The following is a 16,507-nucleotide window of genomic DNA, read 5'->3' as shown; positions in this document are numbered from 1 at the left end:
ATCCAGATGTAAAATGTTTTCATTAAACAGGTTCTTAGAAAACAAATGTTTTTATCAGTCTATTTCCTAACATTGCTTCTGGTATTGCAGATAATACTATCTGTGGTAGATTAAATAACTGGTTTTAAATGCAGCTGTTAGATGCATTTATAAATTCAATTTAAAAATCTGTTTGCCTGTGACCTTATGAAGTAAGATTCTTGTAAAACTCTTGTTTTCCTGATTCATTTTATTGAGTCGTTTAATTGTCCACTCTCTTTTTAGGTTGGCATAGTACTGCATTATTCTACACTCTCTACTATGCTATGGATCGGAGTAACTGCCAGGAATATTTATAAGCAAGTCACAAAAAAACCTCAGCCTTGCCAAAACAGTGACCAACCTTCTTATCCAAAACAACCTCTACTCAGGTATGGAATATTAGCTATATTATTTTTTTAATGTCTTCCTAGAAAATATTAATTATAAGCAAACTCTCATTCTTATTTCTGCATGTTTTACTTTTTATAGACTATAAATAGCATCCATAAAGAATTGAGCCACCTAGGAGTGTACAAAAATCTGAGTGTTTATTGTATGCTGATAGTTAACTCTGCTCAGAAGATGGAAATATGCAGAACTTGTATTGGCTAAGTTGCTACGTTCAGATGCCTTTGTCTGAACAGGAAGAATTGAAATGTTTCCGTTGCTTTCTTATGGAGGGAAAAAATTCCCCCAAACCAGAAACTGTGCCTTATTTAATCACCAGGAACTGTGTTGTAATGACCCTTTTCCTTTATCTCTTCTGCTCTACTTCCTGCCCACACTTGTATTGAAAGCCTAATAACCTGATAGCAGCCTTCCTCATTCCCATCAGAGATGTAATGCTATTACAGGAGCAACTGAAGTCTGCACTCCCCATCAGCTCTCCCTGGAGCAGACTCAAGTGTGTCTCTGATGGCATCGCAGGTGTAAGACAGTGGGAGTTCTTGCCAGATGCCTCTGAGATGCTGAAACTCCAAGCCAAAACAGTCAGTCTGCACAAGGAAAAAAAAAACCAAAAAAAAAAACACCTTAGCAAAACGTTACCACTCTGCACAAGGGAAAAAAAAAAAAAAAAAACCAAAAAAAAAACCCCAAAAAAAACCTTAGCAAAACATTACCACAAAAAAAACAGGATTTCAAGCCAAAGGCATGAGAAGATTAATTCATCTTTTTTAAGCTTAGATATCAAAAAATTATGTATTAACCAAAGTTATATATTGTCCCTATACAGATTTTAGAGGGAGGCAGAAAAAGAACTTCCAGAGAACAATTCCTCCTATCCATCTAGAATGTTTGTGTGAGGACAGGATGAATTGCTTTATGGAGGTGCCTCTCTTTTCCCACAGATCATGGACAAGCCTGAATGGTCAGTTCAGCCTAAAGACCTCAGTTTTATACTGGAGGTCAGGAAATATGAATTCAACCTTTTATGCCTTTTCTGTGAAAAATCCAGGGTGTAGTCTTCTAAACAGAGGTAGATTATTTTATTTTAAACACAAAAAATTTTAGCAAGTAGCATTTATAGTATTTATAGATGACTGTGTAATGGTGTCACAACTTGTTAAAAGTCCATAGGAAGATTGAATTTTTCCATCTGATTCTCCGGATTCAAATTCTTACTAACATGATTTTAGTCAGAAAACTAGCAAATTTTCTTCTTTTTAAAACACTTTATTTCTAGAGATGAAATTGATTAAAGTTAACATAAAATGTGTATTGTGATAAGAAGGAGTGCCATATTGATCCTTAGCTTTGTTAGGTGTAAAGGATAGTCTTTCACTGAGAGTGCCTGACTTTGCTAATCCATGATTTACTACACCATGCTTCAGAGATGAGAATTTCACTCCTTCAGTTACCAGCTCAAGGCAAAATGAATAATTGCCAATTTTCAAATGCTGCAGTGTGACTATTAAGGTAGAAAATTGTTACAAGTTACACAGACCCAGCATAGTGTATGTTCTTCAAATTCAAGTCTTGTTTGAGTTGGAAAACAATAGACAGTCAGGTTACAGGAAAGATGACTCTAATTAGAATCTTTGTTGTACCAGTCATGTTGAGGTTCCCAGACAGTGAAAATAAATAGTATCTATTTTAAGTTTAGCAATAGAAATGATAAACCACCTTCTAGCTGTAAGAGAACATGGGTATAATTGTTTAATAGCTAAGTAAAATTATTCTAAGCCATTTTTCTCCCACAGGGCACCATGTATCTTAGAGACACAGGCACTGAAATGTCTAATACAATTTCACAATGGTTAGCACTAGATTCAAAATAGTAAGGATCAGTTTCACTTCACGTAGAAAACAGGCATAGTATATGTAAAATTAAGAATCACTTTAGGCAAGGAAATACTAAACTCATAATTAGTTGTTGTTTGTTCTTTCAGAATGTTAATGATAATTTTTGGGGGCATTTTAGCTTTCCTGATTTTAATAAAATTAAAGTCTGAATTATTCTTTGTCATAATATTTCCATAACATCCATAAAGGATGCTTACATTTCAAGACAGTCATTTATGAGAAATGTTTTAACTAGTCAGTGTTCTTGTGCCTATAAGCAAATGCCAGCCTTTATACATATTGTTCCTCAGGTACTTAAGGGAAAACATCTGGGTTTGGGTGAGGGGGTGTTAATTTGTCTCCATTTGACATCAGAAGATGGCTAAATAGTATAAAGTTTATTCAAATGGCGATGGAGTTGGGCTTTTATACATGTCAGGGCTACCAGTGATGGGAAGCAAATTGTATAGTCTACAAGACTCTTTTAAAAGAGGTCATTTTTCAGTGCTCCTTCTCTATAGACTCAGAGAAGTATACAAATATGTGAATGTGTTTGGCAAGAGCTCTATGCTCAGCTGTTGTCCTTCACTCTTCTTTGGTAAGGGTTGTATTTGCTAGAAGGTGTTTCCAGTTCACATGTGAGTGGTTTTGTATTCCTTATATATGCACTTGCTGTAGGACATAGAGGTACCTTTTGTGAGTTAGTAAGTGGGATCTAATGCCAAAAATCTGTACATAAATCTATCACTGGGATTTTCTTGGAATTTACCAAGAAATCATAAAAATTGTCTCACCACATATGTTTCACAAAGCTTGGTCCATTCTAAAAAGTAGCTGAAATAGTGCAAATAAATAGAATAGGATATCTGAAAGGAGACCTTACCTGTTAGTAGAACAGAACGTAGGCTTGTAAGAATTGCTGCGGTTTCTCTGCCTGCTGTTTGCATTTTCATTTGCAGAAGCAAGACAAATGAGGTGCCCTTGATCTTTTTCTCCTACTTTTCTTTGAGCTGTAGCAATAAGTACCCTATTATGTAAAGCTGTGGTTCTTTATAAGTTTTCTCTCTTCTAGATAGAGTGATCAAATTTGAAACATTTTTGCAATCTAATTTGACTTCATGGCAATATGATTTTAAATATTGCTTCTTTTTATATATTAATCATGTGTTATGAGATACATTATGTACACTGTACATCATACAGTGTATATATTTTATTATATATATTATTCATGAAATATATATTATCTGTTAATTACAGAGTTAAACCCCTGAGGGCCTATCATTTTGATGACTGGAACCAACTGTAACAATTCTGGCATTTTTCTCTAAATGTGCCTGGATGCTAATGAGGTGGATCAAATTAATGCATCATTGAGTTTTGTGTATTGAAATTCTGAACCTTAGCACTTCAACAGATAATGAAATTACTTCCTGTAAAATATACTCTCTGGTATTCTTAATAGAAATAAATAATTCTATCTGTTCATCCTCTGTGGACATTTGTTAAACCTGGCAGAGTTTAGCTTCTGACTCATCTGAAAGCAGATTTTGCCAGCAAAGGCAAAGGGGCATGCAAGATTCAGCTATTACTGCAATGTACAGAACTTCTTATCAACCCAAGCTGAGGCACAGGTAGTGTTGGGTTTTGTGCCTGCTATGTGCATGCATTTTTCATGCGATGCTCTGTGCCCATACAGATTAGACAGAAGTACAGACCAGAAGAAAATACTTCTGAAGGATATTCTGTTAAAATAATTTCTTTCTAGAGTGACAGAAAAAAAATCAGACTGCTTTCAGTTTTAATAAGATAACTAGTGAGCACAATTGCATTCTAAACATTTAAAATAAAAAATAAATAAGCTGCTAGCTGGGCCAGAGATTAGTGATAAGGAGACAGATAATTAAGTTTTATCTCAAGGTTAGGTACAAATATATCTCCTAATGTTCTCCCATCTCTTTCATTCAAATGAATGACTTGCAAGATAACTAATATGGCAGTCTTCAGATTACAGAGTCCAATATCCCATATCTGTCATGAAAAAATATCGATGTGCATAAATAAGGTTGTAGAAGCAACAGCAAAACAGATAACAGTTGATGTCACTGTCTCTGTTGAACTTCATCTTATTTTTTATGTAACATATTTTGATAAGCTTTTTAAAATGTTCTTTCTAAAATTGTGGGTCTGTTAGGAAATGTACCTCATGCAGTTCTTTAGAAAAATTGTATATCTAACTGTAGTAGCAGTTTCAGAATGGATCGTGTCCTTTTGTATTCAAAGCTGTAGCCTTAGTAATACAGCTAAAAAATCATAACTGAGGCAAATTGAAACAGTTTTCAGCAGCACACACAGAGTACCTACAATCAATATCACTGGCTTCAATTACCTTCTCTTACTGTTTTCAACCTTAAATAACTTTAAGAGTTAAGAACAATTTTTAGAATGAGAAAGCTGATTTCCTATTTCACATATTTTCAAATGTCTTAACTGTTTTTTAAAACTGCACACAGAGCAGACCTGGAAGTACAGTAGTTGAGAATGGGGGTAGTTTGGTCAAACTGTACTAATCTGCTAATGGATGTTTACATGCAGATTTGTGTACGGGTGTCTGCTGTTCTCTATGAGGCTGTATATGGGCAAGTTTCTGTACATCATACATACACTTCCAGAGTACAGAGCAATGTCCAGAAAGCAGCAATGAAAGGGTTCTTCCTAGTGAGCTGTGTTTGTGGTGTAGTGGTGGTGAACAACCTGCCCCTGAGTTCCTGCAAGGTGTGGTAGCGCTGCACTTGCATCCTCCCCCTCTCTTTGGGAGTGTGGCAGCAGCTCTTCAAGTTCATTCCCAAGCTCATTATTTCTCTCAGCGACCTAAACATTAATCAGCAGCACCCAGCTAAACAGTAGCTAAGTATCTTTGAGACACTGAATTATGCTAAATCCATTCACTGCAAAAAGGAGAAACCACACAAAACTTTCAAATACAAGAAAATCCTCTCCTTCTGTTATTGTCAACTGCTGTGATGAGGCTCTTGCCTTACAGTGAGGGGATTTTACAGACTTGCATGATACCACAGGGGTCATGGCACCCACTTAGTGCTTTGTTCACAGTGTTAGCCCTGCTTTTCTCAGGATGAACATTTAGCTGCTTGATCTGAATTCTGACAAGCTGGAAACCAGCACACGGGCGCAAATGCATCTATGGCTGTGTTTGCCTAACTGCTGAGAGAACCTGGCAGGAAAAGTTGTGACTTCCATCACAGCCTGATTATAGGGAAATTTTTACTGAATAAGTTACCAATAAAGCAGGCTGTGTCTTGAATAGGAGTTGCACAAAGCAATCTTCATTATGTCATCAGAAATTGTCACATTATATTTTTGCACCATAATGGATATACTACAAAAATTCCAGCTATAAAGACCAAAGACTTCTTATATTTAGTTTTTAAAGAATGACTATGTCCAGATAAAAACCCTAGAATAAAAAAAAAACCTAGTGCTTTCTAATATTCCTGAGGCTGAAAGGGTCTTCACAAAATTATCTTTGTTAATGTCCCCTATTATTTATAACAAGCTGGCTACAATTTATTGCAGCATGATAACGTTGTAATGGGGGATAAAGATTTGACTACAATCAAAAATACTTTATTAAACATCAGGTTTGGCAAATATGCCATTTTTTTGGCCATGCCCTTTTCTGAATCTTCAGACTGAATCATATGAAGCAACATAATTTACTTTCTGACAGACAGAGACATTACTTGTCCCCTTGACACCAGCAGCTCTGAAATGCAGTTAAGTTCTAGTGCATTTTTCATTAGTGCTGGCTCTCATGAATTCATGTCTTCTAGTACAAAACAGTGACTGAGAGAGAGGGAGAGAGAAAGAGGTCAGATGAACAGTATCATTTGCAATCCATTGTTTTCTTCTTTGTGATATGCTCTTAAAAATTAACACATAGAGTTTTGATCCATGAAAGCCCATCTTTCCTTCCCACAGAGAACATATCAAACTTCCTCTATAAAGTATAAATTTAGACCTGATTATCCCAAGGAATCATCTGTCTTTTTCCTAAAAATTCTCTATGATTTGAGTATGTTGAATTAAATGGGAACTGCCACAGGGCAGAATTTTCAGGAGCCTTGAGGAGATCTCTAGTTCACTCTTTACTATTAGCATAGACCCAATTGTGTCATTGCAGGGTAAGTGAAAATTGTCTCCCTCTAAGTGAGGTTTTCACCAGCTGGATGAACCATAGCATGGTGAGCCTACAGTCTCTCTGAGAATCTGCTCCAGGAAGTTGGCTATAATTTAAGTACTTGATTGTATCCTTTGCTTACAGGACAGAATATTTTTTGTGGGCAGGGTCAGTTATCCGGAAGTCTATCTCACATTTCTGATATTATAATCAACATTTCTTATTTTAGATATGGCAAGTTAAGATAGAAATATATATTATTAGATAATTTTGAAATTGTGCAGTAATTTTTTGCAATACTCATGTATCCTCAAGGCTGCTTATCGCCTCCTTACTGTAAGTTCCTAAAAGCAACAAAGTGTCACAGCTGTTTTTATCAAATGGCTTGGGTTGGGAGGGACCTTAAAGATAATCTAGTGATATCTCTTAGATACTATTTGCAAAACAGTATTCCCATGTTTTTTGTTTCAATATTTGTCATATTCCCAGGAAGGAGAAAGGCCATATTGCTGAAATAGTTTTTCTAAATGTTTTGCATTTAATAAATTACAATGGAATGTAAGAAAAGCCATGTTTCCCTTCCAGCTGTTGTGTTCATTTTATTGACCAAAGTAAGGCTTATATTCACAACATCAAAATAAGTGATTATATTGATATATTGGATATTAAAATAATCTAAGGGTAACAGCCTTTTCGAAGTTTTAGTTTGATTTAATTATAGAACTAATATTTTGAACAATGCTATGTTGCTTCTGAAGACAATTTTAATAACTGTCATTCAAAGATGACACAACTCAAGTAATATACAAGTACCAAAAGAAATGCTGATCATTGTAGACAGATTGTGCTGCGTCTTATCAGCCCACCAACTTAGGCAAGTTCTCAAAAAAACACCCCAAACCAACCAAAAAAAATCAGCCAAAAACCCCATTCAAGCAAAAAGAATTAAAATGCTGGAAGGAACCTTAGCCAGAACAAACAGAACAGTTTTGCCCCTTGAGGTATAAAAGCTAGAGATAATGAAAAAAAGAAGCTTAAAAACAAAACAAGAAGTTTAAGTCTGTATATCACAAACTAAAGGGAGAGACAGGATTGCAGAACCTAAGGGTACTTGGAATTTGATTTGATACTTCAAGGACATACTGATATTTGTGCTGTTCAGCATGATCACTCTTAAATGCTGATATATGTTCAGGTGGAGTCAAGGATGTAACTGAAAGGTCTGCAGTGGAAAAGGGTATAAAATGGTGATGAAGGAAAGATTTTCATTTATTTTTTTACTAATTTTCAACTTGAAGCCAATTTTAGTTCCATCAGATGGGGATAAAATTATCTTTAGTCAAAAGCAACTTTTAATTCAGGTTTGAAATAATTGTTCTACACACAAAAATTTCCAGTAAAATGAAAATGTTAAAATAATATGGAGGTCCACTATAGCAATATATTGTCATTGGCATCCTGAGAAAGTTTTGCACTTTGCATAGGCCATGTAAATATTCACTGCTGACAGCATTGGATTGCCAGGGTATGGTGCCATAACATGGAGATATTTTCCTGCCAACTCTTCATCAAACAGATGAACTGATTAGAGCTTTTCTTCTCCACCTTCAGTGTGAGTGATTGAATTGTGGAGTCACTAACAGCAAGATGGTAACAGAGCCGCCTGCTTTGCTTGTAGTTCCACTTCATCTGGCTTATGAATCAAAATTCCAGAAGTTCCTTCTCATGGGGAAGTTGGCAATACTATTCTTCAAAACTGACCTGAAAGAACTACCAAATACTCTAAGTCAATTTGAATGCCCTACCAAATGCTTCAAGTGAATGATGCCCAGAGGATAGAATCCTCCTTGATGTGAACTGATTTCAAGAGCATGTCAAAATCAAAGTACAACAAGGATTTTGTTGTAGCCATAATTTCATTAGCTAAGGTACAGGCGAGTGCACACGATGTTGACACTTTTCAGAGTAGTAATACAATAATACCAAATCTCTGAGAGATATTGTGGTAAAAGGTGAAGTTTTATCCTCTGTTTTAAAAGAACAGGGTCTGAGCTACTTAGTATAGATTAAAAGAAATGGGTTATGATTATTGTAAATAAAATATATGTCTTACTGCTTGTAAGACAGCAAGTCACTTAGATCCATTCAACTGAAACTCTCTTCTATGCTACGGCTATTGACAAACGTAACCAAAAAAAGAAAATTACCACACCTGAGTGATACCTGGGCATTTAATGAGGAAATTATGGGCTTGGGATAAAAATTACTGAAGACTTAAAATTAATTCTATTATATTTTCAGCTTTGAAAGGCTTGAACTGCAACCTGCTGATCTGCAGAACTCTGTACTAGATTGAATTTTCAGCTGCTTTTATCCTGAGTTCACATCTAGGTATTTCCTGGAAATTCAGAATTCTTGTCACACTGTCCCTTGCCTCAGTAGCTTTTAGCACTTGAGCTACTCATATACATAATTGTAGAGGGTAAGTTTGAGGGTGGGTAAGCTTGATAAAATGTTCCATGCTTTGATATGCTGCTCCAGGCAAAATGTAAAATGCTGATTGGAAATTTTACAAGTTCAAGGATTTTTAAAAGATAATATATTCAGACTCCAGTGGGGGCTTTGTAGGAAACTTTATCAGATTTGAAAGAACTAAATATTTTCTCAGATGATTCTCTGGTGTCATATAGATTAAACTTGATTATGCAAAAAATGCTGTGAAGATGAATGCATAAGATCTTTTCAAGTGTGCTTATTGTAATTGTATGGACAAAGAACTAAACATTCCCATCTGCATGAAATTATATTCACCACAATTACAGAAAAGAATATCTGACTTTTAATAGTAGATGATTGTACTCATTAATTAGTGAGAAAAATTAGTCACATTAGATACAAATTCTTTCTTACAAAAATTATTCTGTGAGGAAGATAGAACTTAAAGTTTGTTACAGGACACTTGTATTAAGTAGGCATCTGTATATATCCAGCTTAACTGTAATGAAAACCCTGATGTTGCAAGAAAACATAGGTCGTGAAGATTTATGAAGCATGTTGTGCAGACTGATAAACTGCAATGTCACAGAAATGAGAATGCTGCAGGCAGCCAACTAGTGTAATATAGGATTGTGCAATAAATAGTCTGATAATAACTGTGGTGCAGTACAATCACTGTGCATTTAAATTACAGTGTGGTATAGCACATAGTAGGTGTTGCATTTACCAATACATTGCCACTATTCCATAAGTAATTTTGGCTAAAAGATATTATCAGATTCCAAGAGTAAATACTGAACAACAACAAAAAAGTTTATCTTAAAATAAACTTGCAATAAAACACATATATATTTTATGCACATATGTATATATATTAGCAGTGATAATTTTAAATACATAATTTTAATGTTTTGTAATATTTTTCTTTATTAATGAATGGGAAAATTCAAGGAAATTAAATTATGTTCCTTGGACAAACAAAATTGGTGAAATCCACAGATATGGCTATCACATTAAATATGTTGGAACATATATATGTATATCTGTTGCAAATACAGTTTCAGATCTGGCTTATTCTATGCCTACTTCCTCTCAAATATGTGTGACAATCTCTGGTTAATGCATGTTTGGAAGGAGGGCTTAAAAATCTTGGGAGGAAAAGCTGCATTAGATTATTTCATTTGGTTTTGAGTTGAGACACCATGGAAAATTTTACATAAAGTTCCACTGATCTCCCTGACATTGTACATTCTAAGTAGTTGAAACCAATCACTGGAAATGTGGATGATTCAAGTTAGTGTTCATTAAAAATTCCAAATGAAAAGGCATTAAAGAGAAAATCACACCAAAAAAAATAAGCTTAAATTGCAGCAAGGGGTAAATAGGTTAATATTAGGAAAATATTTCAACTTATGAAAATAGTTGGCAGTAAAAAAGGTTACTTGGAAGGCTGTGGGAGCTCTGTCCCAAGCAATACATTAACATAGATTAGATAAAGCCAAGCCAGTCATGACAGATGTTTAATGTGACCCTGACTCAGAGCTTTTGAGTGGACAAGATGATCTCCTAATGTTCATTTCTGCCCTACAATTCTGTTACTAGTAAACCAAGTATTTTTCCTAACAATATTTCCATTTTTCAACCCTTATTTGCTGCTGAATTTCTACAGCCTCATTGGTCTCATAAGAAACTCCTGTGTTTCATTATGCAAGCAAAATCTGACAGAAGAGACTTTGAAACTAATGTGTTCCAAATATGCCTTCAGTGTTTGGAAATGTTATGAGTCTTGTAGAAACTGGCTGCTGATCCTGCAGGTATTTTTATTCAGGTATCACCTTACTATATAAAACTTAACAAAAAATTAGGCCACCTTCTGCTCTGAAACACATGCACTCACATTGGATTTCCAGTGGGAGTCACACATATTGAGTCAAAAGAAGATATTGGTTCACAGATTGACAATACTGCTCATTGCTACTTAAAAATAAATTTTTGTAAATATTCTCTAATTTTAATGATGCAGATTAAAATAATTTCAATATATAATATCTAATATACCTTAGTAAAATAAAATGTCCAGATTAAGCTTTATGCCTGTATTGACTGAGTACTCATTCAGACAAAGGAGTAATGCCATTATATTAGATTACACTTAGTACTCAGAGAATCATTCAGGATTTTATGTTTATCAGAAAGTGAACATTGTGAGGTTTTTCATGAAAGAAAACTTGAGCACACGAGATACCTGATTTATTTATCTATTCACATTAAGAGATACCTAGTATTGGTTTAGCTATTAATTATGAGGTAAGAGAACTATGATTACAGAAGACCATTTGTGTTTACTCTTTAATATTTGTGAGCAATGTCAAGAAAAAGTCATGAGTGGTCAATCACACAATCTTGCTGCTTCTTCATAGTGGGTGAACTTGTAGACACCACCAGAAAAAAAAATTCCTCTACAAGGAGAGTTCATTTCCACTCTGGAATTCTATATCTGGAATTCCTGATGTCTCTAAAACTCTTTCTCATGAATCCAAAAGATAAGGAGCAGGAATTGTAGGCCAATCACAGTGTCTGTTATTTGCAGAATAGCTAACCCATGCTAGGTGAGGCATTTTTGGCTGTTTAACATGGATTGTCATACTCATGTTATTGTCATATAAGAATGGTGTTAAACTTGTCTACTTGTGTATCTCAGTCTTCCATTAGAGGTGTTGAAGAAGCAACCAATTATCCATATTCCCTCTTCATGCTTCTAAGAGAATGTTTTCCAGCTAGAGAGAACATTTCCTTCTGAGGTTCTGGCATTGCTAAATCCAGTAATTATTGTACCTAGTAAAGCTAGGCAGCCTTTTGACCCAGAAAGCTGAGCAATGAGATGCTCTTACAGTTTTGTGAAGATGGCTGTTTTTTCCTTTTCAAATCTATTTTTTCCATGTTCATAACTTTCTGGAAATGACACATAGTTTCTAGCTTTTGTTGTTTAATATTTATTGATTAATATTTATAAAAATAACTCTATCCCTGCTTTTCCTTTTCTTTCAAAGTTTAATGATTGCTTCCAGTTAAGTGTTCAAAAAAACCCTCCGATTTTTTTAAAAACTTACCTTTTGACCTTTTTATAAATGATGGAAAACCTTTACTTTTGCTTCTGGTTAAAATCTGGGATAGGGATAACCAGAAATAGATTTCTGTGTATGTCAGCTTTTTAAAAAATAGGAAAAAGCAAATGTTCATGCCATCATCATACATAAAAGATTTTCCATAGCTCAGCTTAGTAATACGAAGACCGACAACAGCAAAACCCCTCAACATTAAAGTTAGAAATCAAGGTTGACACTCACGAACTCATGCAATTGTACCTTTGTTTCTTACTTTTCAATAGGGTAAATTAAGGACAAAATGTCAACCTGAATTTTTGTCAATAAATATAAATCTCCATGGTTTTGTGGAGTCAAGTCATTAATTGAACAGTACTTTCGATGGGTTAATAGCAGGCTAATCCATAATATTCTTTTTCTAATATAACATTAAAAAAGAATACTCCTTGCAGCCTCTAGATTAGCAGATTGAATTACATCCTATGGACTGTGAAAGACAAAATGTTCCAGAAAGAAGCCAAAAGTCTTAAAACCATCTAAAAAATAATTTATTTTCAGCATGTTCTAATGCTTCCCTGCTGCTTGTTAGATTTAATAAAACCTTCTTGCTAAGTTTTAAGTTCTTGGCTACCTGCATATCTGTCAAGATGAAAAATTTGAAATTGTAGAAATGGATAACATTGTATAAATCCTAATGTAATATTTTTTCCACAAAAAAACCCAAAAAAAGTCGGCTTTTTCCTTTTTGCAAACTTTAGGTATGAAACTTCACTAAGGCTTTTTACAGGGTAGATTAGTTTCTGAAAAAGAATGATGCAGTTGTGTAGTAACACATCGAGCAAGTCTGCATGTCACGTGGAGTTCAGTTGAAGCAAGTGAGGATGAGGCATTTGGATAAGTAATGGATGCACAACCTATTACACACAACAGTGGGGTTTATACAGAGCTTAAATGTCTGCTTGGCTCTTGACAAACAGTTCTTGGCTGGCTGCAGCCACAGGTGTAAGCATTGTTGGTGGGATGTGGAATGGGGTCTCCTGAGTTTCATTGTCTCCTATCTTGGTTACATTTTGATAATGCACTGTGCTGTTCTGAAGAACTCAGACTTTAGAGGCATTTATTTGAAAATTTAGATTGCAAGAATATTTGAGGTTTGAAAATATTTGAAATATGTTTATACTGAAAAATATTCAGAATAAATTTGAAAATTTGGGCATTTTCAAGATATGCTCACTCACCTGTGAATTAGTCCACTCTGAGTTGTACATATGTTTCAATTTACATATTAATAAATAGCAGTGGTTGTAAGAAGCCTTCTCTCAGCCTTGACAGCTGGTATGGATGGACCCTCATAAGACTGGAAAGACAACAATGAATAATAAGTTAATTATAGTGTCATAAAAAAAAAGATTGGCAGAAACATCTGTAAGTCATTGAGTTTAACTCTCCTTTCAAAGCAGATCCAACTTAAAAGTGAGCTCAGGTTCCCACCTAGGTCAGTTTTGAAAATCTGCAAGGACTTCTTCCTCTTGTTCTGGCTCTGTATCCTTTTAGCTTTTGTATTAGATGGACCACAAACATGAAATATAAGACCTGAAATAAATCACAAAAAATCACCCAATCCCATCAAAATTCAGAAATATGTTACAAATTGAAATACATGGAAACAAAGCTGTCATTACTAAGGATTCCTGAGGGAAAAAAGGAGGTAATGAAATGTGCTTTAAAATGCTGGAATACCACCAAAAAAAGTCAAGGAGAGTAGTTATTCACAATTAATCAAATTAATAGATTTTGGATTTCTACTATTTTCTTTTTGTATTAGTTTATTAAGGTGTAAGTAGTGGTTGCATGTAGAATAGTTGCATATTCCAAATGTTGCCAGCTATAAAACTGGATTTTCATTTATGGAAGATGACAACTTTTTTGCTATGTCTTCTTATTCTGAAAAGGAAAATAAGATTTAGAAGTGATGATGCAAGAGACATGCAGAAAAAATTCTGATTGAAAAAAAATTGAAATGTTTTATCTTTGTATTTTGAATTTTTTACCTGACCTATATTTTGCAGCCTTACACTTTAGATTTCTGGTGCATAAATTTTCAGACTCTAGTCTTTGTGGACTGCAATTTAATTGTTGAAGGAAGTATTCTATTCTGTCCTGTGACTCTGTATAAGGACTGAGATTTTTTTTTCTCAGCAAGTAATTATGAACAAAAACAATGTAAGGGTAGAAAGAAAAACAACCCAAAACTAAAAAGGTATGTCTAACTTATACAGGCACCTTGTACCTATTTGTTTATTAGCAATTTTTCCTTGTGCAGTCTTGGTAAATAAAGCAAAAATGTGTGCCTTCAGGATCTATATGTCAAAGCACTGAGGTTATATTTTAGGATTTTAACATCTGTGCCTTGCCCTGGCTTTATCTGACTGTTTCCAGATGGTTTTCTGTATGATTGAAAGCAGCATCAGTGTGAATGAACATCATGTCTACTACTTTTTCTTAACTTTAGGAGATGCTCCCTGCTCAACTCATTACCTGTGGCAAACCCTGAAAATACTAGAACTACTTAAAAAAATCAAAATATTTTAAAATGGGAACCAAATTAAAACACAGAGTCTCTTCCTTTACCATAGAGGTCTTTAGAGGAATTCAAAACCTGCATGTATGCTTTTCATGTCTGAAAAAATTCCTTTTGGGAAACTGTTTGATCTCTTCTCCAAAGATGTGGGTTTGATAGCTGAAAGCTTGGTAGCTGAAAAGGTTCAACAGAAAGGGTTTTGTGGTTTCCATGGATCTTCTGTGTAAATGCTTTTCAATTTTAAATGGCCCTCTGGGTTTGTGAGTGAATACTTCTTGTAGACCAGGAAGATTTAATAATCCAAATTATATTATTTTTATTTAGTGTGTGGTTTCTTCATGTCTTAAACAAGACTGTTTGTCCTCTCACTTTGCCTGAGGATACTTCTTGCTATAGCTGTATGATTAGATTTTAGATACATGCAGTTGAAAATAAACCAAATTACCTAACTAAATGGAAGGTAGCAGTAAATTGTGATTAGCACATAATTGTAAACTTCACAATTGTAAAGAGATGCAGAAGTTTGAAACACTAAATGTTTAAATTTGGGGATGTAGCACCTAATCATTAACAATACTTTGAAGACGAGGCATTTATTACCTTATTTGTAAAATTCTCAGAACCAGTAAGAATGCTTTAATGCTTTGAAGTATTAATATTTTAAAGCCAATAGAGATACTTCCATATGTTTTCTATACACAGTCTAAATATGTCTTGAGTATGGTGTATGGGTTTCATTTAAGAATATGCATGGTATAAGCTGAACAAATCCAGAGGGATGAAATTTACCACTATACTGTACACCTCATAGGAAAACACTTTATGAGGACATATCAACCTATCAAATATTAAAAATATGTATGTTGCAAGGTGGCCATAATTTGTGTAATTTTAAAGTCTTTCTGAGAGGACTCAAACAGTAACAACCCAGTCACTGCTATGTGAGGGAAACCAGCTGATGCATTCAGCAGTTTCACATACAATTATGTCTGAAGCTGTAATTTTCATTTTCATTGAAGAAGGACAGTTTGGGGCTTTTTGCAGAAATGGCAAATTTCACGGGGCAACATTAAATTTCCTAAACTGATTACTTTAATGGCTTGTATCAATCAAACAGACTGTAAAAGATGCTTGAAATGTTTCAGAGCCAGCTGAAGAGATAATATGCTTTTTAGCTTTCTCACTACTATATTCTTTCTGTAAGTAGTTACACAAAAATTCATCATTCAGGAATTAATAAACTAAAGTAAAAATGGTGATACTAATATAGAAAATCAGGATATTTTTGAAGAATGAATTTAAGATCCCTGTTTGCTAAGCTTTGAACCATTAAAACCCACATTTTCACATTTCACCTATAATTATCTGGAATGGAAAAAGGGAAATTTATTCTTATTTTTATTTTGATCTCGTTAAAGAAACAGTTTGTTTAAGGATGTGTCTGTCATTGAGACTTTTCACGTGTAATAACTCGGCTGTAGTTGGTCTGAGATCGATAGAGATCATTAAACTTCTCTAGGTTCCACTGACTGGCTGGGCAGGTGGATAACAAAGATAAATACCTCCACATAAGGGAGGGCTGAAGTTACAGAGAGATGGCATAACTGTGGGAAAGATCTCCAAGGGACCTTGCAATGTTTTAGACACTGAAGACAAATGTGAAATTTGTAGAAAATCAGATTTCAGTTTTATGCACGTAAAAGTTCAGCTTAGAAATCTAAGATTCTTTATCACCTGCCCTCTGGAACAGAGGGGCTTAATTTTGCATCAAAATATACAAGACTTGCCAAATATGTGCAAATTAACAATGTGGTTTCTTTGGAA

At 34.5% G+C, this 16,507-nt stretch overlaps 1 protein-coding gene across 1 annotated transcript in view; it reads left to right on the top strand.

The window, feature by feature from the left end:
* Nucleotides 1–16,507, top strand: part of LOC120502186 (adhesion G protein-coupled receptor A3-like) — a 255,064-nt gene that overhangs the window by 221,884 nt on the left and 16,673 nt on the right. The window contains exon 17 of the mRNA XM_039709368.1: nucleotides 265–410. Within this exon, the coding sequence (XP_039565302.1) occupies nucleotides 265–410 (146 nt within the window). The remainder of the gene's footprint in view (nucleotides 1–264; nucleotides 411–16,507) is intronic.

This window comes from Passer montanus, unplaced genomic scaffold, assembly GCF_014805655.1.
Source record: "Passer montanus isolate IOZ18808 unplaced genomic scaffold, ASM1480565v1 scaffold21, whole genome shotgun sequence".
In the NCBI taxonomy this organism is placed as follows: Eukaryota; Metazoa; Chordata; class Aves; order Passeriformes; family Passeridae; genus Passer; species Passer montanus.
The sequence above is the reverse complement of the archived record's forward strand: the minus strand, read 5'-3'. Positions and strand labels throughout refer to the sequence as shown.